Below are 23,520 nucleotides of genomic sequence, written 5' to 3'. Positions count from 1 at the left end.
TAGAGTCCAATGTCACCCTCTCTAACACTCCTGCCCTTAAGCCCTCTGATTTAATGCATCTCTATAATTTTGACGTCCCATTCTTGGTTGTTTTTGAAGTATTTTAGAAAACACTTAAGTAAAGTGTTGTATGACACAACGTCAACTCCACAAGTCTTTGCTATTTTTCTATCACATTCAAATCTGTCTTCAAGCTCATGCAAATGCATGAGCCTGACCTGTTGTATTAGTGGGGTTAGGAGGAAAACATACGGCATACATTAGTCCGTTTTTGGGGCCCTCATTGTACAAGAGCAATGAGAGGGCACCAATTAAGTCATGCCTACGATGCGCTCCTCACTGGACAGGTATTCTGGTCTTGTCTTGCTGGAACTAGCTGCTCCTTGGGTCCTGTGCTCCAGGGATTGACCTGAATAAGTAGCCGCTAGAACCCGAGGAGCCCTAATGAAGCTGTAGGGTAAGAGGCTGGAATTAATAAAAGGAGTAGAGTCATGAAGGCGCTGTTAAAATGCTGTCAGGCAAAGTTTTTCATTGCAGGAGTTGCCATGGAAACACTTGTTTTTCCTTTAACGTCCCTGCAACGCTGGTATAGTGCCAGTTTTTCCCCCTTCTTTCTATTGGCGTCTCTCCATTTTCTTCTCTCCTCTCTCACTTTCTCTCTTCTTACCTTATCTTTCTCCCTTTCATTTTGTACTGCCACATCTCTTTTCTTCTCACCCATATTTGCTGTCTTCATCTCACCCTCATTTTACCTCTCACTGCAACCCCTTTAGGATGATATATACATTATCCTCACCTTCATGATACATTAAATATACTGTATATCAGCCAACCCAGGTATTTCCATGGGAGAGTCAGGATAAACCCACAGCAGACACAGAAAAGAGTATGTCTGAGGGTAGTCATTCCACACATTGTCATTTTGATTCAATCTCTGCCCAAGGTCCTATGGCCCAGGGAGTCATTACATCCATTTACCTGGTGCCTCAACTCTCACACTGTTTCTGGTGGTTATTTTGAGCTGATTCAGTGTAGCCTGTGCTCCCTTTCCCCTAATGCTGTCTGAATCTATTCAAATGTGCCTCCTTCCCCCATGCATCTCAGCCCAGACAGAGTTTGATATTCTCCTGGTCAAAAGGACTGTCGGACAAAACTAAAATAAGAAAAAGGCAGTGCACCAAATCAAGCTTCAGCAGCCAGACAAAGATAATTACTGTCAACAGTTCCACTGTTGTAGCCCTTTCTCATGAAATGGATGGAGAAGGAAATAATAATAAAGAGTCATGTTTCAGAAAGCCCAAGCTTTTCTTTCTCAGATCAAAGTTGATTTTTGTTAGACACTTGTAGAAGACGTTCCTATCGGTCAAGATGTCTAGACTTTAGATAGTTTGGTGATCCTGAGCTCATTTCCTCCCTACTCCAGCACTTCTTGATGAAATATGCAGCATGTATGAGAACGAGGGAGGGTGGCAGGTTGGCCTCAGGGAAAGTTGGGAGACATGGTGCAAGGGGGGTTAGGGGGGCTAGGATGAGGGGTGGCTAGAGGGGTCCTCAGGGCCGGAGAGAGAAAATGCTCCAGCTTCTCTTCTGCTGTGCTCATGGGTAAAGGAGCACCTGGTTCTTCTGGATACACTGAGTACACATGAAACATGGAATATTGATTGAGTTATTACAGATCAATGCTCTTCCATTTCCACTGGCCTCTCTATTAATAGATAATTCATTCATGAATGATCTTTTCCCCAAATCCTCACCCTTGAACTTTTTACACTCGTGGGAGTTGGCCTATATGTATGTGGCTAAATTGAAATGTTTCTTACAGAAGAAACATGGAAAGCATATGCATAACCATGGTAGCAATTGAAAGGGAACAGCTTGGAGATAATGGGAAAATAATTAGACCAAAGTTGAGGACACAACAGTTCACCTGACACAACACAGAATACAAACATTACACTGATGATTTTATGTGCATTTTACATTTACTTCCTTTTTTGCCGCATTTGTTACCGAAATCTGAAAATACTCTGGTTACATTCATTAACATGATAATAACTATATTCCTGGTAAATGTGGGGTAGGTGCAACATAAGACACCAAACGTGACAAGGGTTTGAGTGAGAGGACTGACTGGTGTCTCCAAGTGGCCACACCTCTCCAAGGTGTGCACAGTTTCTAAGGGAATTTCCATCTAAAAAGGAGTACCAACATGTGAAGTCCATAGGAGCATGTCAAATTGGATGTCAAATGAAGGCTAAGAGTCTATATTTTTGGGAAGGCATAGATAGATGTTTCAATCATTTTCCATCTTTAATTAGTCATAAGTAAAGGCTTTGATTTCCGGATAAACAGATGGAAAAGGGGTGTTAGAAAACAGCTACCAGGAAAAGTCTTAAAAGGAATCAGAAATACATCAAAACACATTATTGTTGAAGTAAAGACCACTGCCAATTAATATCAAACTTATATATTGTTTTGGAGAAATTGTTTACATTGCCTTGTGCCTTGTAATTCTGTTACCAAAATCCCACATACTGTATCTTTAAGATATTCAAACATTTCTCTACCTCTTGAGGAGGGAGGATAATGAAAGTTGACTGAAGTAACAAGTAATCGTCGACCACCAAATAGTTATAGTGATTTACTAATATCAATTTTGTTTATGAATTAGTAAGTGATTAAAACTCGTAATTCCGTTACCCAAAAAATCAGTAATGGAATTGTTGCAACTGAGTTGGCTACAATGGGAAATCATAATAGTCACCTGCTACTGTCCTGCCTCCCACTGGCATACTGTCATGTTCAGCTGGTTACTGTTTTCTTTCTCTTTCTGTTATCTGGTGAGAGAGAGAATACAGTAGACAGCACGCGTCAAACGTTTGATTTATGACCCTATGCCCGGATGACGTGTGTATGCCCAAATATGGGCATCCGGTCAGGACATCCTGGCGGGAAGTGGTTATGCCCATATAAGTGCATCCTGTTCCTGTTGTCACGTGTTAGAGTGTGTGTTAATTTATGCATATATTGCATCTATTCCTTTGAAGTTGTCATGATGATTGATGTGTAGGGACCTCATTGAACTGGGTGGGATGTGTTTGAACATATCAAGGAGGATGGCGCCACAACCCCTATTTTATTGCCCTTAGGGCCGTTGTCTATGAAGCAGGAATTTCCTGGGGGTATTGGGTTGGGGGAAGACACGTTATAAATAAGACCCAGAACAACACAAGCGACCACGATAAACCACTAAAGAAATTAAACATGGATTTTGTAATCAGCGGCAAAGTAGTGAGAAGAATATACAGACCAGATAGCACAGTACTGTACAGTGAGTAGAGCACAGTCAAGTACAATACAGTACAGTGAGTAGATCACAGTAGAGTACAGTCCAATACAATAGAGTAGTACAGTACAGAACAGTACCGTGAAGTATAGTACAGTAGAATATAATATACTGAACTCTACTGTACTGGACTATACTGCAGTGTACTCTACTGTACTGAACTCTACTGTACTCTACCCTACTCTGCACTGCCATTCTGTGCTGTATTGAACTGCACTGTACTCTACAGTGCTCTGATGTGCTGAGCTGAGCTGTGATGTCAAATCTTATGAAACATGAGGAAAATGACATTCATATCCATAATTATGCATTTATGTGTAGTACAGATCAGGGATCCATGATGGAATTCAGTTACCGCAATTCTGTTACTGGGTGTAAATCCATTTCACTTACTCAACAACCAAGATAGATGTTTTCTAACTCAAGGTGCCATGTCATAGCTGACACCCCCTTCTTTCTGCAGATGTCTTTGATTCTTAATTTGGAGCAAATATTTTGCAGAGTTTTAAAGATGTGGTCGCATAAAAACCTGAGGGAGATTTTCCGTTACTTCCGTTTGCATCGGCACACATCCTCCACTAAATTATTTTTTGCAAATTTTCCTGTGGAAATTGTTGAAAGTAGTCCTTGTGCATAGAGCTGTATGGTTTGTTAAACTTTGATATCAACATTTTAAAGTGAAAATAAAACTGAGTCAAAGCGTAAATCCAAGGGATTGCGCCTATGCAATTTTAATGCACTTTTATGATTAAAGAAGCATCTTCAACTACAGTATCAGGCACTTCTTCGAGCTTTCCTAGCTGTACTGTTGAGGAACTAGAGCAAGCACACTTGTAGTAATTTTGTTTGGAACATAACTCTGCATTCCCGCCATCACACAATTACTGTTGTTGTTTACGCAATCCAAAGGTTGTCTATTTTAAATCGCAATCGGAGTCAGGTGGGTATGATTTGTAAGCTTGTTCTATTGCCATTATGACTAGCTAAGTTATAATATACGATCTTACAGTGTTAGGCTTTCACAAGGCAATTCTGAGAAACAGACCATAATTTTGGTGCGCATAGAAAGGAGTCATGAGTGCATTCAGATACTTCAAAATTAACAAACATAGGCTCATTCTGTAAAGAACAATCCAGGGTATGATGCCATGCCATCTTGTAACTGTACATCAAACATAGTGATTGTAAACCTTGACACTATATGATGTAAGTTTTATGATTTGGAAATGTAAAGTGCACATTAGGACTCGCCGGTGTTTGGCTTGCTTGTATGACATCAAAGCAGTATTTATAATAATCCTCAATGTATTCTTTCAAAATACATTGAGTCATCTAAATTTACAGAATTTTATTCACTGAGATAAAACATTTATAAAAGTTGCTTAATTACCGGGAGGTATGGAGGAAACATTTTGTTGCGAGCGATGCTCAAATTCAGAACAGTTGTCAGTCAAAACCCATACAGTGCTGTGAAGCACAGAGCCAAAACTCTGACATCATGTATAGCATGTTACTGTACAGCCACAATGTTTCAATTTCGGTGCTTATTAGTGACCAAATCTGCTACTTTCAAATCGTATACGGGTACAAGTGCAAATGGTTAATGTGCTGCTCCTCGCCAAGGGGTTTCTGTCCGACTGGGAAGGTTCTAAAGCCAAGAAGAAAAACCTGTCCCTTTTGCTAATGGGTTTAATAGTTGTTTTCTTTGGGTAAAAAAATATGGACAGTACCAGTCAAAAGTTTGGACACACCTACTCATTCAAGAGTTTTTCTTTATCTTTAATATTTTCTACATTGTAGTATATAGTGAAGACATCAAAACTATGAAATAATGGATATGGAATCATGTAGTAACCAAAAAAGTGTTAAACAAATGAAAATATATTTTATATTTGAGATTCTTCAAAGTAGCCAGTCTTTGCCTTGATCACAGCTTTGCACACTCTTGGCATTCTCCCAACCAGCTTCATGAGGAATGCTTTTCCAACAGTCTTGAAGGAGTTCCCACATATGCTGAGAACTTGTTGACTGCTTTTCCTTCACTCTGCGGTCGAACTCAACCCAAACCATCTCAATTGGGTAGCGTTTGGGTGATTGTGGAGGCCAGGTCATCTGATGCAGCACTTCATCCCTCTCCTTGGTCAAATAGCCCTTAGGTGTATTTTGGATCATTGTCTTGTTAAAAAACAAATGATAGTGGGACTAAGTGCAAACCAGATGGGATGGTGTATCGTAGTATGCCTTGAATTCTAAATAAATCAAAGACATTGTCACCAGCAAAGCTCCCCTACACCATCACATCTCCTCCTCCATGCTTCACGGTGGGAACTACACATGCGGAGATCATCCGTTCACCCACTCTGCGTCTCACAAAGACACAGCAGTTCTAACCAAAATTCTCAAATTTGGACTCATCAGACCAAAGGACAGATTTCCACCAGTCTAATGTCCATTGCTAGTGTTTCTTGGCCCAAGTAAGTTTCTTATCATTATTGGTGCCCTTTAGTAGTGGTTTCCTTGCAGCAATTTGACCATGAAGGCCTGATTCACAGTCTCCTCTGAACAGTTGATGTTGAGATGTCTGTTACTTGAACTCTGTGAAGCATTTATTTGGGCTGCAATTTCAGAGATTGGTAACTCTAATGAACGTATCCTCTGCAGCAGAGGTAACTCTGGGTCTTCCGTTCCTGTGGCAGTCATCATGAGAACCAGTTTCATCATAGCTCTTGATGGTTTTTGTCTTGTCTTAAAGTAATGATGGACTGTCGTTTCTCTTTGCTTATTTGAGCTGTTATTGCCATAATATGGACTTGATCTTTTACCAAATAGGGCGATCTTCTGTATACCACCCCTACCTTGTCACAACACAACTGATTGGCTCAAACGCATTAAGAAGGAAAGAAATTCCACAAATTAACTTTTTAAAAAGCACACCTGTTAATTGAAATGCAATCCAGATGACTACCTCATGAAGCTGTTTGGGAGAATGCCAAAAGTGTGCAAAGCTGTCATCAAGGCAAATGGTAGCTACTTTGAAGAATCTCCAATATAAAAATATATTTTGATTTGTTTAACACTTTTTTGGTTACTCCATGATTCTATATTTGTTATTTAATTGTTTGGATGTCTTCACTATTATTCTATTCTTAAAAATAAAGAAAAACCCTGGAATGAGTAGGTGTTTCCAAACTTATGACTGGTACTGTACTTCAAACGGTCCTCATTTGAAATATCACAGCAAAATATTTATCTTTAGAAACATATTTTTGACGCAAAAAACTCCTTAGATCAGCCCACTGAAGACCTCTGCGTTACTGTGGAAACCGGAGGTGGAGGATCGCTTAACCTTTTGCAGCAGTGGGCTAAATCAGGGTCAGATAGTGTTTCTTGAGTGTCTTAAACAAATATATATATTTTTTAAAGTATGCACCTCAAACACATGATTATGGGCGTAAAAAAAATGAAGACATGTACCATGTCAGATATATAGTTGAAATGTATTAAATTTTGAGTTTGCATCCCAACTTTATATACACAGAAGATTGAAATATACCAAAACCGTTTGACATAAAAACATCGGATTTTAGGTGGCTTTTTAAAATAATGATTATTAATTAGGAAATTATGAAAAATATGAATAACATTCCACCCATGAGGCCACTAGGTAATTTGACTGCAGGTAAGGGCAACAACCTCCCCAAACTCCAGTCTTTGTCATTATCCTCCTTAATTGCTGTTCCTAGAAGATGTTCTCACTTCACTTTACAGTTCATGTTAACCCTGCAGTGGGTGTTCATGACAACCACTGCCGTTCTGATGCAGCACTCTGTGACACAGACTAGAAATAGGCACAATCTCTATGTAAGCAGTTGGCTGACATTTCTAAGATTGAGTTCTTCACTGTGCCTTCTAACTCTCTTGTGACTCTCTGAGATCGCTTCCTCTCTGCAGACGCTTAACATGCACCTCAGCGATCCTGCATCCACTCCCTACTTGCACAACCTTGCTGTTTCTTCCAAATTTGAGCTGTGTTCGTGCGTGGTGAAATGAATCAATTAAGGTGCTCTCTAACCACTCATGCGAATCACACATCATAATCTGAGTGTGACACAGAACAACCATGTAAATGCAGCTCTACATGTAAATGAGCATTCTTTCAGTAGCGATCACATGGCTGTTATTGTAATTCAATTAGGTGATTGCCGTAGATATTAAGTGGAGCTCTAGATATCAGTACCAGGAGAGCCAATGACTGAGGGACCAGAATTGTATTGTCTCCTGTTTTGTTTGTAAATTCACAATTATGGCATCTTCATTTATAGGGATAACTAGGCTTGCATAGCTACCGGTAAGTGATCCCGGTAACATTGGAAATTTATAGGTAATCTATAGCAATTTATGGTCATTTTTACTTGAATAACTTGAAAAATATATATTAATATATAGTATACACTACCGTTCAAGGTTTGGGGTCACTTATAAATGTCCTTGTTTTTGAAAGAAAAACACATTTCTTTGTAAATTAAAATAACATCAAATTGATCAGAAATACAGTGTAGACATTGTTCATTTTGTAAATGACAATTGTAGCTGGAAACGCCTGATTTTTAATGGAATATCTACATTGGCGTCATTAAATAGTACCCGCAAAACACCAGTCTCAACGTCAACATTGAAGAGGCTCGAGTTCCTCGGTCCAGCGTCTGTGTTTTTTCTCCATCTTAATCTTTTATTTTTATTGGCCAGTCTGAGATATGGCTTTTTCTTTGCGACTCTGCCTAGAAGGCCAGCATCCCGGAGTCACCTCTTCACTGTTGAAGTTGAGACTGCTGTTTTGCGGGTACTATTTAATGAAGCTGCCAGTTGAGGACTTGTGAGGCATCTGTTTTTCAAACTAGACACTCTAATGTACTTGTCCTCTTGCTCAGTTGTGCAGCGGGGCCTCCCACCCCTCTTTCTATTCTGGTTAGAGACAGTTTGCACTGTTCTGTGAAGGAGTAGTACACAGCATTGTACAAGATCTTCCGTTTCTTGGCAATTTCTCACATGGAATAGCCTTCATTTCTCAGAACAAGAACAGACTGACGCGTTTCAGAAGAAAGGTCTTGTTTCTGGCCATTTTGATTCTTTAACCAAACCCACAAAATGCTGATGATCCAGATACTGAACTAGTCTAAAGATGGCCAGTTTTATTGCTTCTTTAATCAGGACAAAAGTTTTCAGCTGTGCTAGGATAAAGTAATCCTTCTCCCCCCCCCCCCCCCCCCCCCCTTAAAAGACCTAGATGCACTATTGTAAAGTGGCTGTTCCACTGGATGTCATAAGGTGAAAGCACCAATTTGTAAGTCGCTCTGGATAAGAGCGTCTGCTAAATGACTTAAATGTCTGCTAAATGACTTAAATGCTAACATAATTGCAAAAGGGTTTTTTAATGATCAATTAGCTTTTTCAAATGATAAACTTGGATTAGCTAACACAACATGCCATTGGAACACAGGAGTGATGGTTGCTGATAATGGGCCTCTGTACGCCGATGTAAATATTCCATAAAAAAATCTGCCGTTTCCAGCTTCGATAGTCATTTACAACATTAACAATGTCTACACTGTATTTCTGATGAATTTGTTGTCATTATAATGTACTAAAAAATTGCTTTTCTTTCAAAAACGAGGACATTTCTAAGTGACCGGAAACTTTTCAAAGGTAGTGTATATTTGTTATATCTGTGTCCAAATTGTCCATGAGTTTCTAGTAGATAGACCATATCGTTCAAGAAAATAGACAAATTAATTTAACTTCTCTAGGGTAGGGGGCAGCATTTGGAATTTTGAATGAAAAGCGTGCCCAAATTAAACTACCTTCTACTTAGTTCCAGAAGATAGGATATTCATATAATCTGGATAGAAAAGATATAATCTGGATAGAAAACACTAAACTTTCCAAACTATTAGTGTCTGTGAGTATAACATAACTGATTTGGCAGGTGAAAACCTGAGAAAAAACCTGAGAAAAAAACACCTTTCTTGTTAACCTTTTATATTGGCAAAGTTATTGTCCGGTTGAAATATTATTGATTATTTAGGCTAAAAACAACCTGAGGATTGAATATAAACATTGTTTGAAATGTTTCTACGAACTTTACGGATACTATTTGGATTTTTTGTCTGCCTCTTGTGACTACGTTTGAGCCTGTGGATTACTGAAGAAAACGCGCGAACAAAACTGAGGTTTTTGGATGTAGAGACTTTATCGAACAAAAGGAACATTTATTGAATAAATTAATGTCTTCTGAGTGCAACCATATGAAGATCATCAAAGTTAAGTGATTCATTTTATCTCTATTTCTGACTTGTGTAACTCTTCTAATTGGCTGGTTACTGTTTGTAATGATTTGTCTGCTGGGCTATGTTCTCAAATAATCGTACGGTATGCTTTCGCCGTAAAGCATTTTTTAAATCTGACCCTGTGGTTGGATTCACAAGAAGTTAATCTTTAAACCTCTGTAAAATAGTTATATCTTTTCTGAATTATTATAATGAGTATTTATGTATTTGAATTTGGCGCTCTGCAATCTCACTAGATGTTGGCCAGGTGGGACGCTAGCGTCCCACATACCCTAGAGAGGTTAATTTAATCAATGGCATTATTTTCAATTAACTCTGCAAATGTTCTAATTCTTGTATTTTTTTACAACTGCCACCTGTTTGGCTTCAAAGCAATTACAACAAAGACATGTTGACGTAGTTAAAAATATATATAGGTGTGTAAAAAAATATAAAGGATATTTCATGCTGAAACCCTCCTATTAAATACTATTCACTAAGTTGATGCTTTATATTTAGGATAATGTTTTATAGCTTTGTCATTTTCGATTTTAAAATCATCTAATGATTTAAAAAATGTTATACTGTATATTTCACATGTGATCACACAGGTCATACAGAGGGCCAGAGATAAATGTGACCGACCGGCTCATTTCGGTCTTTTGTAGCGAAATTTTAAATAGTATATTTTACATTGGATAAAAGTAAAGACTCAGCTCTAGAAAATGGTATATCATACACTACAGTTGGGGAACAATGGGAACGTTTTTCTGCTTTGAAATTTGATAAACTTGTGGCCCCACTTTTTTTTGGTACACCTACTGGAGAGGTCTTCTTTATCTACACCCATTCAGCATTGTTCACACCCTCTTAAGCCTTAGCCCACCCATCTCTTTAAGGATTCACATGAGGCTAAACAGAGTGAGTACGATAGTGTACTAAAAAGCCAAATATTTCAAGACTAAAGGTTGGGTTATGCTACGTCTATCGACATGTCTGTATACAGTTGTCACAGTGACATCATGAACATTCTATTGTCCTCCGACATCAAACTTGATGTTATGAAAAAGTATAAATACAAAAACGACAGGCTGCATGACATCAGCAGCATGGTGTTCCAAAATAGCACAGCTGGTGTATTTTCACACCAATAAACCCATCTATTTAAAAAGTATAGTATACAGTGCCTTGCGAAAGTATTCGGCCCCCTTGAACTTTGCGACCTTTTGCCACATTTCAGGCTTCAAACAAAGATATAAAACTGTATTTTTGTGAAGAATCAACAACAAGTGGGACACAATCATGAAGTGGAACGACATTTATTGGATATTTCAAACTTTTTTAACAAATCAAAAACTGAAAAATTGGGCGTGCAAAATTATTCAGCCCCTTTACTTTCAGTGCAGCAAACTCTCTCCAGAAGTTCAGTGAGGATCTCTGAATGATCCAATGTTGACCTAAATGACTAATGATGATAAATACAATCCACCTGTGTGTAATCAAGTCTCCGTATAAATGCACCTGCACTGTGATAGTCTCAGAGGTCCGATAAAAGCGCAGAGAGCATCATGAAGAACAAGGAACACACCAGGCAGGTCCGAGATACTGTTGTGAAGAAGTTTAAAGCCGGATTTGGATACAAAAAGATTTCCCAAGCTTTAAACATCCCAAGGAGCACTGTGCAAGCGATAATATTGAAATGGAAGGAGTATCAGACCACTGCAAATCTACCAAGACCTGGCCGTCCCTCTAAACTTTCAGCTCATACAAGGAGAAGACTGATCAGAGATGCAGCCAAGAGGCCCATGATCACTCTGGATGAACTGCAGATATCTACAGCTGAGGTGGGAGACTCTGTCCATAGGACAACAATCAGTCGTATATTGCACAAATCTGGCCTTTATGGAAGGGTGGCAAGAAGAAAGCCATTTCTTAAAGATATCCATAAAAAGTGTCGTTTAAAGTTTGCCACAAGCCACCTGGGAGACACACCAAACATGTGGAAGAAGGTGCTCTGGTCAGATGAAACCAAAATTGAACTTTTTGGCAACAATGCAAAACGTTATGTTTGGCGTAAAAGCAACACAGCTCATCACCCTGAACACACCATTCCCACTGTCAAACATGGTGGTGGCAGCATCATGGTTTGGGCCTGCTTTTCTTCAGCAGGGACAGGGAAGATGGTTAAAATTGATGGGAAGATGGATGGAGCCAAATACAGGACCATTCTGGAAGAAAACCTGATGGAGTCTGCAAAAGACCTGAGACTGGGACGGAGATTTGTCTTCCAACAAGACAATGATCCAAAACATAAAGCAAAATCTACAATGGAATGGTTCAAAAATAAACATATCCAGGTGTTAGAATGGCCAAGTCAAAGTCCAGACCTGAATCCAATCGAGAATCTGTGGAAAGAACTGAAAACTGCTGTTCACAAATGCTCTCCATCCAACCTCACTGAGCTCGAGCTGTTTTGCAAGGAGGAATGGGAAAACATTTCAGTCTCTCGATGTGCAAAACTGATAGAGACATACCCCAAGCGACTTACAGCTGTAATCGCAGCAAAAGGTGGCGCTACAAAGTATTAACTTAAGGGGGGCTGAATAATTTTGCACACTCAATTTTTCAGTTTTTGATTTATTAAAAAAGTTTGAAATATCCAATAAATGTCATTCCACTTCATGATTGTGTCCCACTTGTTGTTGATTCTTCACAAAAAAATAAAGTTTTATATCTTTGTTTGAAGCCTGAAATGTGGCAAAAGGTCGCAAAGTTCAAGGGGGCCGAATACTTTCGCAAGGCACTGTATATGTCAATCTAGCAAACCAAGGCAACTAAAAGTGACTTTCTAAACAATGTTTTGGTTTGTCTTTTAGCTTGTTAATTTTAATATTATATATATATTTTCGTACTTTTACCCCTTTTTCTCCCCATTTGGTAGTTCCCAGGGTATTTACAAACAGCACAATTGGTAGTTACCAGGGTATTTACAAACAGCACAGGAATGAAATCAACAACATGTATTGATCACATATTTACTAATGCTGCAGAAATGTGCTTTAAAGCAGTATCCAAATCCATAGGATGTAGTGATCACAATATAATAGCCATATCTAGGAAAACCAAAGTTCCAAAGGCTGGGCCTAAAATAGTGCATAAGAGGTCATACATAGGTCAGCTTATTCCAGTTACTAATAAGCACGCCCCCATTAAGACAATTACTGGAAAAACTGTTAAATCCCCTTGGATTGATGAGGAATTGAAAAATGGTATGTTTGAGAGGGAAACTATACTTTGAAACAAAGATCAAGTATATCAAGAATGATAGTAAAAAGCTTTGGAGACAAATAAATTACATTTTGGGGAAAAAAGCCAACTTGGATCCAAATCAAATCAAATGTATTTAATCCATCATTCATTGAATCAGATGGCTCATTTGTCACAAAACCCATTGGTATTGCCAACTACTTTAATGACTTTTTCATTGGCAAGATAAACAAACTTACTGTAGGGATAACATGCCAGCAAGAAATGCTGACACTTCACATCCAAGTATATCTGACCAAATTATGAAAGACAAGAATTGTACTTTTGATTTCCATGAAGTCAGTGTGGAAGAGGTGAAAAATGTATTGTTGTCTATCAACAATGACAAGCCACCGGTGTCTGACAATCTGGATGGAAAATTACTGAGGATAATCCTAAATATTATCAAATCTATTATCAAATATTATCAAATCTAAAAGCATTGTATTTAGGACAAATCATTCACTAAATGCTAAACCTCAACTACATCTCGTAATGAATAATGTGGAAATTGAACAAGTTGAGGTGACTAATCTGCTTGGAGTTACCCTGGATTGTAAACTGTCATGGTCAAAACATATTGATACAACAGTAGCTAAGATGGGGAGAAGTCTGTCCATAATAAAGCACTGCTCTACCTTCTTATCAACACTAACAACAAGGCAGATCCTACATGCCCTGGTTTTGTCGCACCTGGACTACTGTTCATTCGTGTGGTCAGGTGCCTCAAAGAGGGACTTGGGAAAATTGCAGTTGGCTCAGAACAGGGCAGCAAGGCTGGCCCTTAAAAGTACACAGAGAGCTAACATTAATGACATGCATGTCAATCTCTCATGGCTCAAAGTGGAAGAGAGATTGACATCATCATTACTTGTTTTCATAAGAGGTGTTGACAAGCTGAAGGTACCGAGCTGTCCGTTAGGGATAGCCCCTTTTTTCCAATTTTCGCCTAAATGACAATCCCAAATCTAACTGCCTGTAGCACAGGCCCTGAAGCAAGGATATGCATATTCTTGGTACCATTTGAAAGGAAACACTTTGAAGTTTGTGGAAATGTGAATTGAATGTAGGAGAATATAACATAATAGATCTGGTAGAAGAAAATATGCTATCTTTGAAATGCAAGAGGAAGGTCCTGGTTCTAGCCATCACTCTGGTTGTAATTCAGATAGTGTCCACAAGATGGCAACAGTGTATGTGCAAAGTTTCAGACAGATAGCTTGAAGTATGAGTGAACTACAATACTTTTAGTGTGAAGTCCCCAGGTACATTTGGGCAAATCGTGGAGACATTCGCATTCATATTACATTTTCCTGCAAGAATATTGTCAAATCTGTATACTTGGACTTTGATTCAGCTTTCCAAGTATTAGTAGCCATATAATAAATTCAACATTTGCAAAACAACCATTTTTCATAACTTCATAACTCTGAATACCCTTATAATTGTTGTCCAAAATGAAAAAGCATGCTGTCGTACAAGGTTAGTAGCTACCTTTTACAACATATACATGGTTTCCAGATACTCCCGTAAAGCCCAGCTCATTGGCTATCTAGCTAGCTTTGTTTGACCCCGATTGGTGCTTATTTGACAAAGATACAGTCATTCAAGGGATGACCACCAGCGTCATCAGCGTGCCATGAAGGCATCGCTCGCTGACCAAATTTGGTGTCCCTAATGATATAGTGAAGTCTTGTTACGTTCTAGGATCTCTGAGGTATACATATGAACGTAATTTGACTCACTGAAACGTCTAGAGTAAGATTTTAACAGATTCCTTACTTTGCAAATTGAACGAGTGGATATACAAAATCGATCGTGCATGCTATATGAACCTTTTTAGGATATGAAAAATTATCTTATCTGACAAAACGACACTTCATGTTATCTCTGGGACCCTTTGGATGATAAATCAGATTAAGATTTCAGAATGTAAGTACATATTTCACCTTCAGAGGTGAATTTATCAAACCTATCACGGTGAAAAAAAGTGTTTTGTTGTTAGGAGCTCTCCTCAAACAATAGCATGGCATTTTTTCCTCAGTAATAGCTACTGTAAATTGAACAGTGCAGTTATATTAACTTCTTGGATATAGGGGCGCTATTTTAATTTTTGGATGAAAAACGTTCCCGTTTTAAACAAGATATTTTGTCACGAAAAGATGCTCGACTATGCATATAATTGACAGCTTTGGAAAGAAAACACTGACGTTTCCAAAACTGCAAAGATATTGTATGTGAGTGCCACAGAACTGATGTTACAGAAAAAACCCAGATAAAAATCCAATCAGGAAGTGCTGCATTTTTTGAAACCGCCTCATGCCAATGACTTATATGGCTGTGAATGGGCCACGAATGGGCTTAGGCTTTCTGTCGCTTCCCCAAGGTGTCGACAACATTGTGACGTATTTGCAGGTATATCATTGGAAGATTGACCATAAGAGACTACATCTACCAGGTGGTTGCTTGGTGTCCTCCATCGCAATTATTGCGTAATCTCCAGCTGCAGTTATTTTTACGTTTGCTTCTGATGAGAAGCCAACTGCCACCACTGATAGATTATCGAATAGATATGTGAAAAACACCTTGAGGATTGATTCTAAACAACGTTTGCCATGTTTCTGTCGATATTATGGAGCTAATTTGGAAAACAGTTTGTAAGTGACTGCATTTTCCGGTCTTTTTCTTCCAAACGTGATGAACAAAACGGAGCGATTTCGTCTACACAAATAATCTTTTTGGAAAAAATGAACATTTGCTATCTAACTAAGAGTCTCGTCATTGAAAACATCCAAAGTTCTTCAAAGGTAAATTATTTTATTTGAATGCTTTTCTTGTTTTTGTGAAAATGTTGCCTGCTGAATGCTAGGCTTAATGCTATGCTAGGCTATCAATACTCTTACACAAATGCTTGTGTAGCTTTGGTTAAAGCATATTTTGAAAATCTGAGATGACAGTGTTGTTAACAAAAGGCTAAGCTTGTTTTGAATATATTTATTTCATTTCATTTGCGATTTTCATGAATAGGAAACGTTGCGTTATGGTAATGAGCTTGAGGCTATGATTACGCTCCCAGATACGGGATTGCTCGTCGCTAGAGGTTAACAAGGATTGAAGCTTTTAGCTGATACAAGACACTTATATGTACCGACAATGGTTGTTTCTCTAAAATCTGGGATCTTAACATGAGGCTCTGCATGATTTACAACTGTCCCATTGATGGGACGCCGATCCTTAAAACGTTTTTAAAATACTTACACACAGCTTGGACACCCATGCATACCCCACAAGCCATGCCACCAGAGGACAGGGGTGATGAGCCGCCAAGACTTAGTGTGGGTGAGGAGTCGGACAGCAGAGTTTTGAACCATTGAGTTGATACTAGTTAGCAGTAAGTTGCAGTGGTCAAGGCAGGAGGAGAAGAATACATGTATGAGGGTTTCAGGAACAGGATGGGAGAGGGAGGACCTGACTTTGGCAATGTTGCAGAGGTGGCAGCAATACTGGGTGATTTGAAAAGCCATAGTCAATCAATCAATAGTATAAATAGTATTTAGCAAAAATGTTTATTTTTTATTTACAATCTGTAGAAGCTATGAGAATTTGTTTGTGAAGCATCACAGCACAGTTGAAAAACATATGGCAAATAGAAATACAAAATGGATGATGTTGAGAGATAGATGGGAGAGGTTGATTGGAGGTGAAGGGTGGGACTAATAGCAAGATAAAACATGTAAAACATACGGGGTCTGTAAAATGTATATATGTTCAGAACTTTTGTGAAATAGCACAGTTACAAATAGAAACTGGATGGACATCAGAAATAGAGGAAGGACTAAAAACAAACATAATATAACTATTGTAAAATAGACTGTGTATGTAAAATGTGTATAAGATGTATAAATTGAAGGTAAAAGCTGAAGTGTTTATTAGTTTACTTCATTTGGGGGATCGGTGGTAGTGTTTGCGGGGAATAATAATAGAGATATATTCTTAAAAAAGTATTTATGTCTATATAGGTATGTGTATGTATATATGTGTATATGTATGCATGTGTGTATGGATATATATATTCACCCAAAAAAGATATGGGGGATTCGAAATGATGCATACAATTAAATTGATGGAACCAATATTCTTTCCACAATATTAAGCTGATCCACCCCTTAAAAAGAAATGTTACAGAGGTGAAAAATGAGGATTTGACAGTCTGTCTTATAGGATTTATGCCTGGCTTTCAGCATGCAACATTTTCACAAAAAACAGAAAAGGATTCAAATAAAATCATTTACCTTTGAAGAACTTCAGATGTTTTCAATGAGGAGACTCTCAGTTAGATAGCAAATGTTCCGTTTTTACAAAAAATATTATTTGTGTTGACAAATCGGTCCGTTTTCTTCATTCTTCATCACGTTTGTGTAAAAAAAAAAACGGAAAAAAGTCATTAAAACGCAAACCTTTTTCCAAATTAACTCCATAATATCGACAGAAACATGGCAAACCGATGTTTAGAATCAATCCTCAAGGTGTTTTTCACATATCTATCGACGATAAAATCCTTCGTGGCAGTTGACTTTCTCTTCTGAAGAAATGGAACGCGCATGGACCTACAGATTACGCAATAATTTCGACACAGGACACCGGGCGGGACACCAGGTAAATGTAGTCTCTTATGGTCAATCTTCCAATGATATGCCTACAAACACGTCACAATGCTACAGACACCTTGGAGAAACGACACAAAGGGCAGGCTCATTCCTGGCGCATTGACAGCCATATAAGGAGACATTGGAACACAGCGCCTTCAGAATCTGGGGCATTTCCAGTATGAAACTTCATCTTGGTTTCGCCTGTAGCATTAGTTCTGGGGCACTCACAGATCATATCTTTGCAGTTTTGGAAACGTCAGAGTTTTGTCTTTCCAAGGATGTCAATTCCATGCATAGTCGAGCATCTTTTCGTGACAAAATATCTTGTTTAAAACGGGAAGTTTTTTATCCAAAAATTAAAAGAGCGCCCCCTATCTCAAAGAGGTTTTAATGTGGTCAGAAGAAAGTTGAAAAGGGATTTGGTGCTGAGGTAGATCTGGGTGTTATTGGCATAGCAGTGGAATTTAAGGTAGAAGTGACAGAGGATCTGACCAAGGGCGAGGATGAAGAGTAAGGGGCCCAGCACAGAGCCCCGGGGGACACTCTGTGTAACTGCAGTTGAGGTGTGGCCATTAAGGGAGATGTAGTGGGTCCAGTTTGTGAGGTATGATTGTAGCTAGGAGAGTACAGTGCCTTTAACGCTCAGACCCTAAAGCCTAGTTAGGGGATATGATGGCTCACTGTGCCAAAATCGGTACCCAGGTCGAGGAGAATCTGGATGTTGAGGGCACCAGCATCAGCAGAGGTGAGATCATTGACAACTTTGAGTAGTGCAGTTTTACCTGTTGCGTCAAGCAATCCCGTATCCGGGAGCGTAATTATAGCCTCAAGCTCATTACCATAATGCAACGTTAACTATTCATGAAAATCGCAAATGAAATGAAATAAATATATTGGCTCACAAGCTTAGCCTTTTGTTAACAACACTGTCATCTCAGATTTTCAGAATATGCTTTTCAACCATAGCTACACAAGCATTTGTGTAAGAGTATTGATAGCTAGCATAGCATTAATCCTAGCATTCAGCAGGCAACATTTTCACAAAAACAAGAAAAGCATTCAAATAAAATAATTTACCTTTGAAGAACTTCAGATGTTTTCAATGAGGAGACTCTCAGTTAGATAGCAAATGTTCATTTTTTCCAAAAATATTATTTGTGTAGGAGAAATCGCTCCGTTTTGTTCATCACGTTTGGCTAAGAAAAAACTCAGAAAATTCTGTCATTACAACACCAAACTTTTTTCCAAATTAACTCCATTATATTGACAGAAACATGGCAAACGTTGTTTAGAATCAATCCTCAAGGTGTTTTTCACATATCTATTCGATGATAAGTCATTCGTGGCAGTTTGGTTTCTCCTCTGAAGCAAATGGTAAAATACACGCAGCTGGAGATTACGCAATAATTGCAACGGAGGACACCAACCGGAGCACCTGGTAAATGTAGTCTATGGTCAATCTTCCAATGATATGCCTACAAATACGTCACAATGCTGCAGACACCTTGGGGAAACGACAGAAAGTGTAGGCTCATTCCTTGCGCATTCACAGCCATATAAGGAGACATTGGAACAAAGCGCATTCAAAATCTGGGGCATTTCCTGTTTGAAATTTCATCTTGGTTTCACCTGAAGCATCAGTTCTGTGGCACTCACAGATAATATCTTTGCAGATTTGGAAACGTCAGAGTTTTCTTTCCAAAGCTGTCAATTATATGCATAGTCGAGCATCTTTTCGTGACAAAATATCTTGTTTAAAACGGGAACGTTTTTTTATCCATAAATTAAAAGAGCACCCCCTATATCCAAGAAGTTAAGTACTGTGGAGGGGATGGAACCAGACTGGAGGGGCTCTATTTTAACAATAATTAGGTGGCGCTTAAATTTATCCTATTTCACACATGCACAAGTGCAGTGGTGGAAAAAGTATCCAATTGTCAAAGTAAAGATACCATAATAGTAAATTACTCAAGTAAAAGTGAAAGTCACATAGTAAAATACTACTTGAGTACAACTTTTGGTTTTAAATATACTTAAGTATCAAAAGTAAATGTAATTACAAAAATATACTTAAGTATCAAAAGTAGAAGTATAAATCATTTCACAAACCAGATGGCACAATTTTTTATTTTTTTTTAAAATTTACGGATAGCCAGGGGCACACTCCAATTTAACATAATTTACAAACTAAGCATTTGTGTTTAGTAAGTCTGCCAGATAAGATGCAGTAGGGATGACCAAGGATGTTTTCTTGACGTGTGTGACTTGGACCATTTTCCTGTCCTGCTAAAGATTTTCAAAATGTAATGGAGTACTTTTGGTTGTCAGGGAAAATGTATAGAGTTAAAAATACATTATTTTCTTTAGGAATGTAGTGAAGTATAAGTAAAAGTTGTCAACAACATAGTAAAGTAAAGACCAAAAATGACTTAATTAGTACTTTTACTTAAGAACTTTACACCACTGCAAATTACAACCTTGGAGTTAAGTGCCTTGCTCAAAGGCACACTGACAGATGTTTCACCTGCTCTGGGATTTGAACCAGCAACCTTTCAATTACTGGACCAGTGCTCCTAACCACTAGGCTACTTGCCCATATACCTATATATAGGTTGTTGATTAGTAGGTGGGTTTGTAATTGGGAGGCTACAGTCCGTTCCAGAGTCTTAGCAAGGAAGGGGAGGTTGGAAATGAAGTGTGTAATGGAGTGAGTGTACCAGAACATATTTATCAAGAATATCAACAGGGGGACAGGTAACCTAGCAGGTAACCTAGCAGTTAGTGCATTGGGCCAGTAACTGAAAGGTTGCTAGTTTGAATACCCAAGCCAACAATGTGAAAAGTCTGTCGGTGTGCCCTTGATCAATTTGCTCCAGGGGTGCTATACTTCTATGGCTGACCTTGTAAAACAACACATTTCACTACACCTATCCGGTGTATGTGACAATAAAACATATTTTTATAATGTTAAGGCAGTACTTGACAAAAACCCATGTTTCCCTATACCTATGTTGTAGGCCAGAAGAGCATGCGTGTCACCAGCCTGCTCATCCACCATGGGCTGCTGTGGGTGGGCACTGTTCAGGGAATCATCATCACTCTGCCCGTGCCTAAACTGGAGGGCATCCCCAAAATAACAGGTACAGATGACGGAGGAGGATATGATGAATCAAGGGGCCTGTGAACATTTTTCACTGGGAAAAGTGATCCATTATAAAAATGGTGCTAGTTGCTTCTGGGGGTATGTATGTCACCATTGTTCTTTTCTGATTGTATCTCTGTCCTGCAGGAAAGGGGATGACCTCTCTGAATGCCCACTGTGGTCCGGTGGACTTCCTGGTGGCCACGTCCAGCACCCTGTCCCCAGAGCTACTGAAGAGGGATTCTGTGGCGGACGGACCCGACTCTGCCTGCGGAGAGGAGGACCGCAGTTACTCCTCCTCCCAGGAGTCTCTGCCGCAATCAGGCTCCTCCCAGGGGAGGGCAAGGGGCGGGGTGTGCTGCTACAGTACAGGTTGCGCTCCACTTCGGGGTTGCCAGGGCGACCGCTAACGGTGAGGGGCGATGAAGCATCGGACTCCTCCCTGGAGTCTTTGGAGCACAGCCTGGAGGACGGCTCAATCTATGAGTTCAATGGTGACCCAGAGATGTGGGTGCAGGGACGACCCTCTGAGCGGGACGGGGGGCACAGGGACAGAGTGATTTCTGCAGCGGTCATATCTGGGGGCAGGGGTTTCCACAGACTGAGGGAAGGGACAACGGAGCGGGCGGGGGTGGAGTCTTCAGAAACAACCCTGATGATGTGGGAACTACCACTGACAGTGTGATCTGGGTATCAACACTCAGGCAGTGTAGAGGGGAGAAGCAGATCTTTTCCCCAGCCCTGCATCCTCTCCATCCCGTAATGCCAGGAACATGTACCATGTGAAAGCAGGACATTAGTGCTGGCACAGAGCTCAAGGCCAGGCTGATGACTCTTTGTGTTAGGGAGCTCCTGCATGCTCCATCTGAGGAAACCTGCTGGTGACCTGTGAGGCATGGGGTACTGCCATCCCATTGGTGGATCTGGATGACCCTGCTTACTCATTCTCAGCCACAGGCCCAGAGCCTTTCTTGTGACAGCTTAAACTGGTCCTCTCCCCTCCTTACAAGTATGGATATGCAGAAATCAAGCATCATCAGAGCTGACAGTGCTTGCCTCACACATATTTATCTCCCACAGTTGACAGCCTTCCTTTGTGAGTAAGAATTGACCACATTTCTTTGAGAGTGACTCTTTGTTGAATCTACCACGCTGCAGTGCCGAAGATGGACCTCTTTTATCTGAGGCCATCTGTTTAGGGCTGAGAAAAGCTGAGAAACTACTGTAGGTGTTATTTAGTTCTATTAGTTCAGAAAACCTCAAGCACTCCCTGGCAATGTGAAATATGTGAAATGTCTGTCAATGTGTCACAAGTGAATCTGTGCTTTTAGAAAAATGAAAGTGTGTTGGATGCTGACTGTGAGTCCTTAATCGTCAGATTTTTTTTCTACTGCATAAATAGGTAGGTTATCTGAGATATGAGAGGGAATAGAAGGCAACGTCTTTGTGTCCTGGTCTATCAGAGTTTAGTAGTTTTACATTTAAATGTTCCCACTTGTATTACTACAAAGTGCAAAATGCACACCATTCATGTTTCTTGTGGATGACGATGATACTGTCCATTTTAAGTCAGTTAAAGCAAATATATATCCACACCAGAATGATGATATGCAACAAACTGCATTTAACCTATGTTACACATCAAAAGGCCTACTGAATTCAGTACAAAAGACAACGGCTACAACTGCTGCAGCCACCCAGACGTCATTAGTGGCTGTGTGGAGGCACCTAAAACGGAGAATGCTTTGTATGGGTTTTTGTGGCAATTTAACACACACAAACCTTTGATAAATCTATCCCCTAGTGTCCTTAAGCATTTTTATCTCCTTTCCTTCACTCCCTGTTTGAAGCCATTGCCATCGGTGGTTTGGTGTGCTAACAGAGACATGGTAATCTCCTGCCCTGTTTCTGTTTCTATTTTATTCTGCTACAACGGAAATGGCCTACCTTTGACAATGTCTTTGAAAATAGTTGATTGACAAATTAATTGAGATGTTTGGCTATGAATGCATGGTGTTGAAGACTTAGTGTTATTTTGAGTTTCCTATGCTGCCGGATGGAAATGATGGTTGATTCCATATTTTGTCACCACTTCTGTAGAATATGTTGTATAATTCCCCTTACATCTCCATACCCGAGTTCTCTTTTTCATCCCAGTAGAAGGTCCTGCTTTCTATGGTTCTGAAACATTATTTTATTTTACTTCGTCTCCCCGGAATTAAAATACAGTTGCTTTGTTTAACAGGTCAAGATCAACAGAAAACATAACTCAGTACAGTGTTGCGTTGTTTCTATAAAAATGTACAGTGCACAGAAAAGCTGTTGAAAGCGTACTGTACAAGACTTGTTTAGTGTTCCTATGATAATACTATTTTACAACACTATTCTGGAGGTCACCCACATGTCAAGGTTATTTAGATGTAGCCAGAGTGTATGATTGAGTAACCTTTATGTAGTATACATCATTGGCGGTCGGTGCCGTTTAAGATGAGGGAGGCCAATCTTTTTTTTATTTTATGAGAATGGCCTTATTTCTATTACAGCATATTGGAGGACTGTCATTCACATTCTATTCACCCAGCTCAATGTAACATCGATAGGTTTAGGCTACTACATGATACTCAAATGTTTCCTATACCCATCATGAGGTTACAACCTAGCTTCCGAATTAAAGTTTACGACGTACATGTAGGTGCACAGGTTGAGAGAGAAATGACATATTCAATATTGCCTTGCAGACTCTTGCCTGCATCT

General features: G+C 39.3%; 1 protein-coding gene across 1 annotated transcript in view; it reads left to right on the top strand.

Moving 5' to 3' along the window:
- LOC115138903 (rho guanine nucleotide exchange factor 10-like protein) overlaps positions 1–22,131 on the top strand; it is a 154,630-nt gene extending 132,499 nt beyond the window's left edge. The window contains 3 exon segments of the mRNA XM_065000670.1: positions 20,642–20,764; positions 20,914–21,102; positions 21,105–22,131. Coding sequence (XP_064856742.1) covers positions 20,642–20,764; positions 20,914–21,102; positions 21,105–21,451 — 659 coding nt within the window. The 3' untranslated portion in view covers positions 21,452–22,131.
- Positions 22,132–23,520: the final 1,389 nt, after the last annotated feature.

This window comes from Oncorhynchus nerka, linkage group LG2 (assembly GCF_034236695.1).
Source record: "Oncorhynchus nerka isolate Pitt River linkage group LG2, Oner_Uvic_2.0, whole genome shotgun sequence".
NCBI lineage: Eukaryota > Metazoa > Chordata > Actinopteri > Salmoniformes > Salmonidae > Oncorhynchus > Oncorhynchus nerka.
Note: the sequence above shows the minus strand (reverse complement) of the source record. Positions and strands in the feature narration are given on the sequence as shown.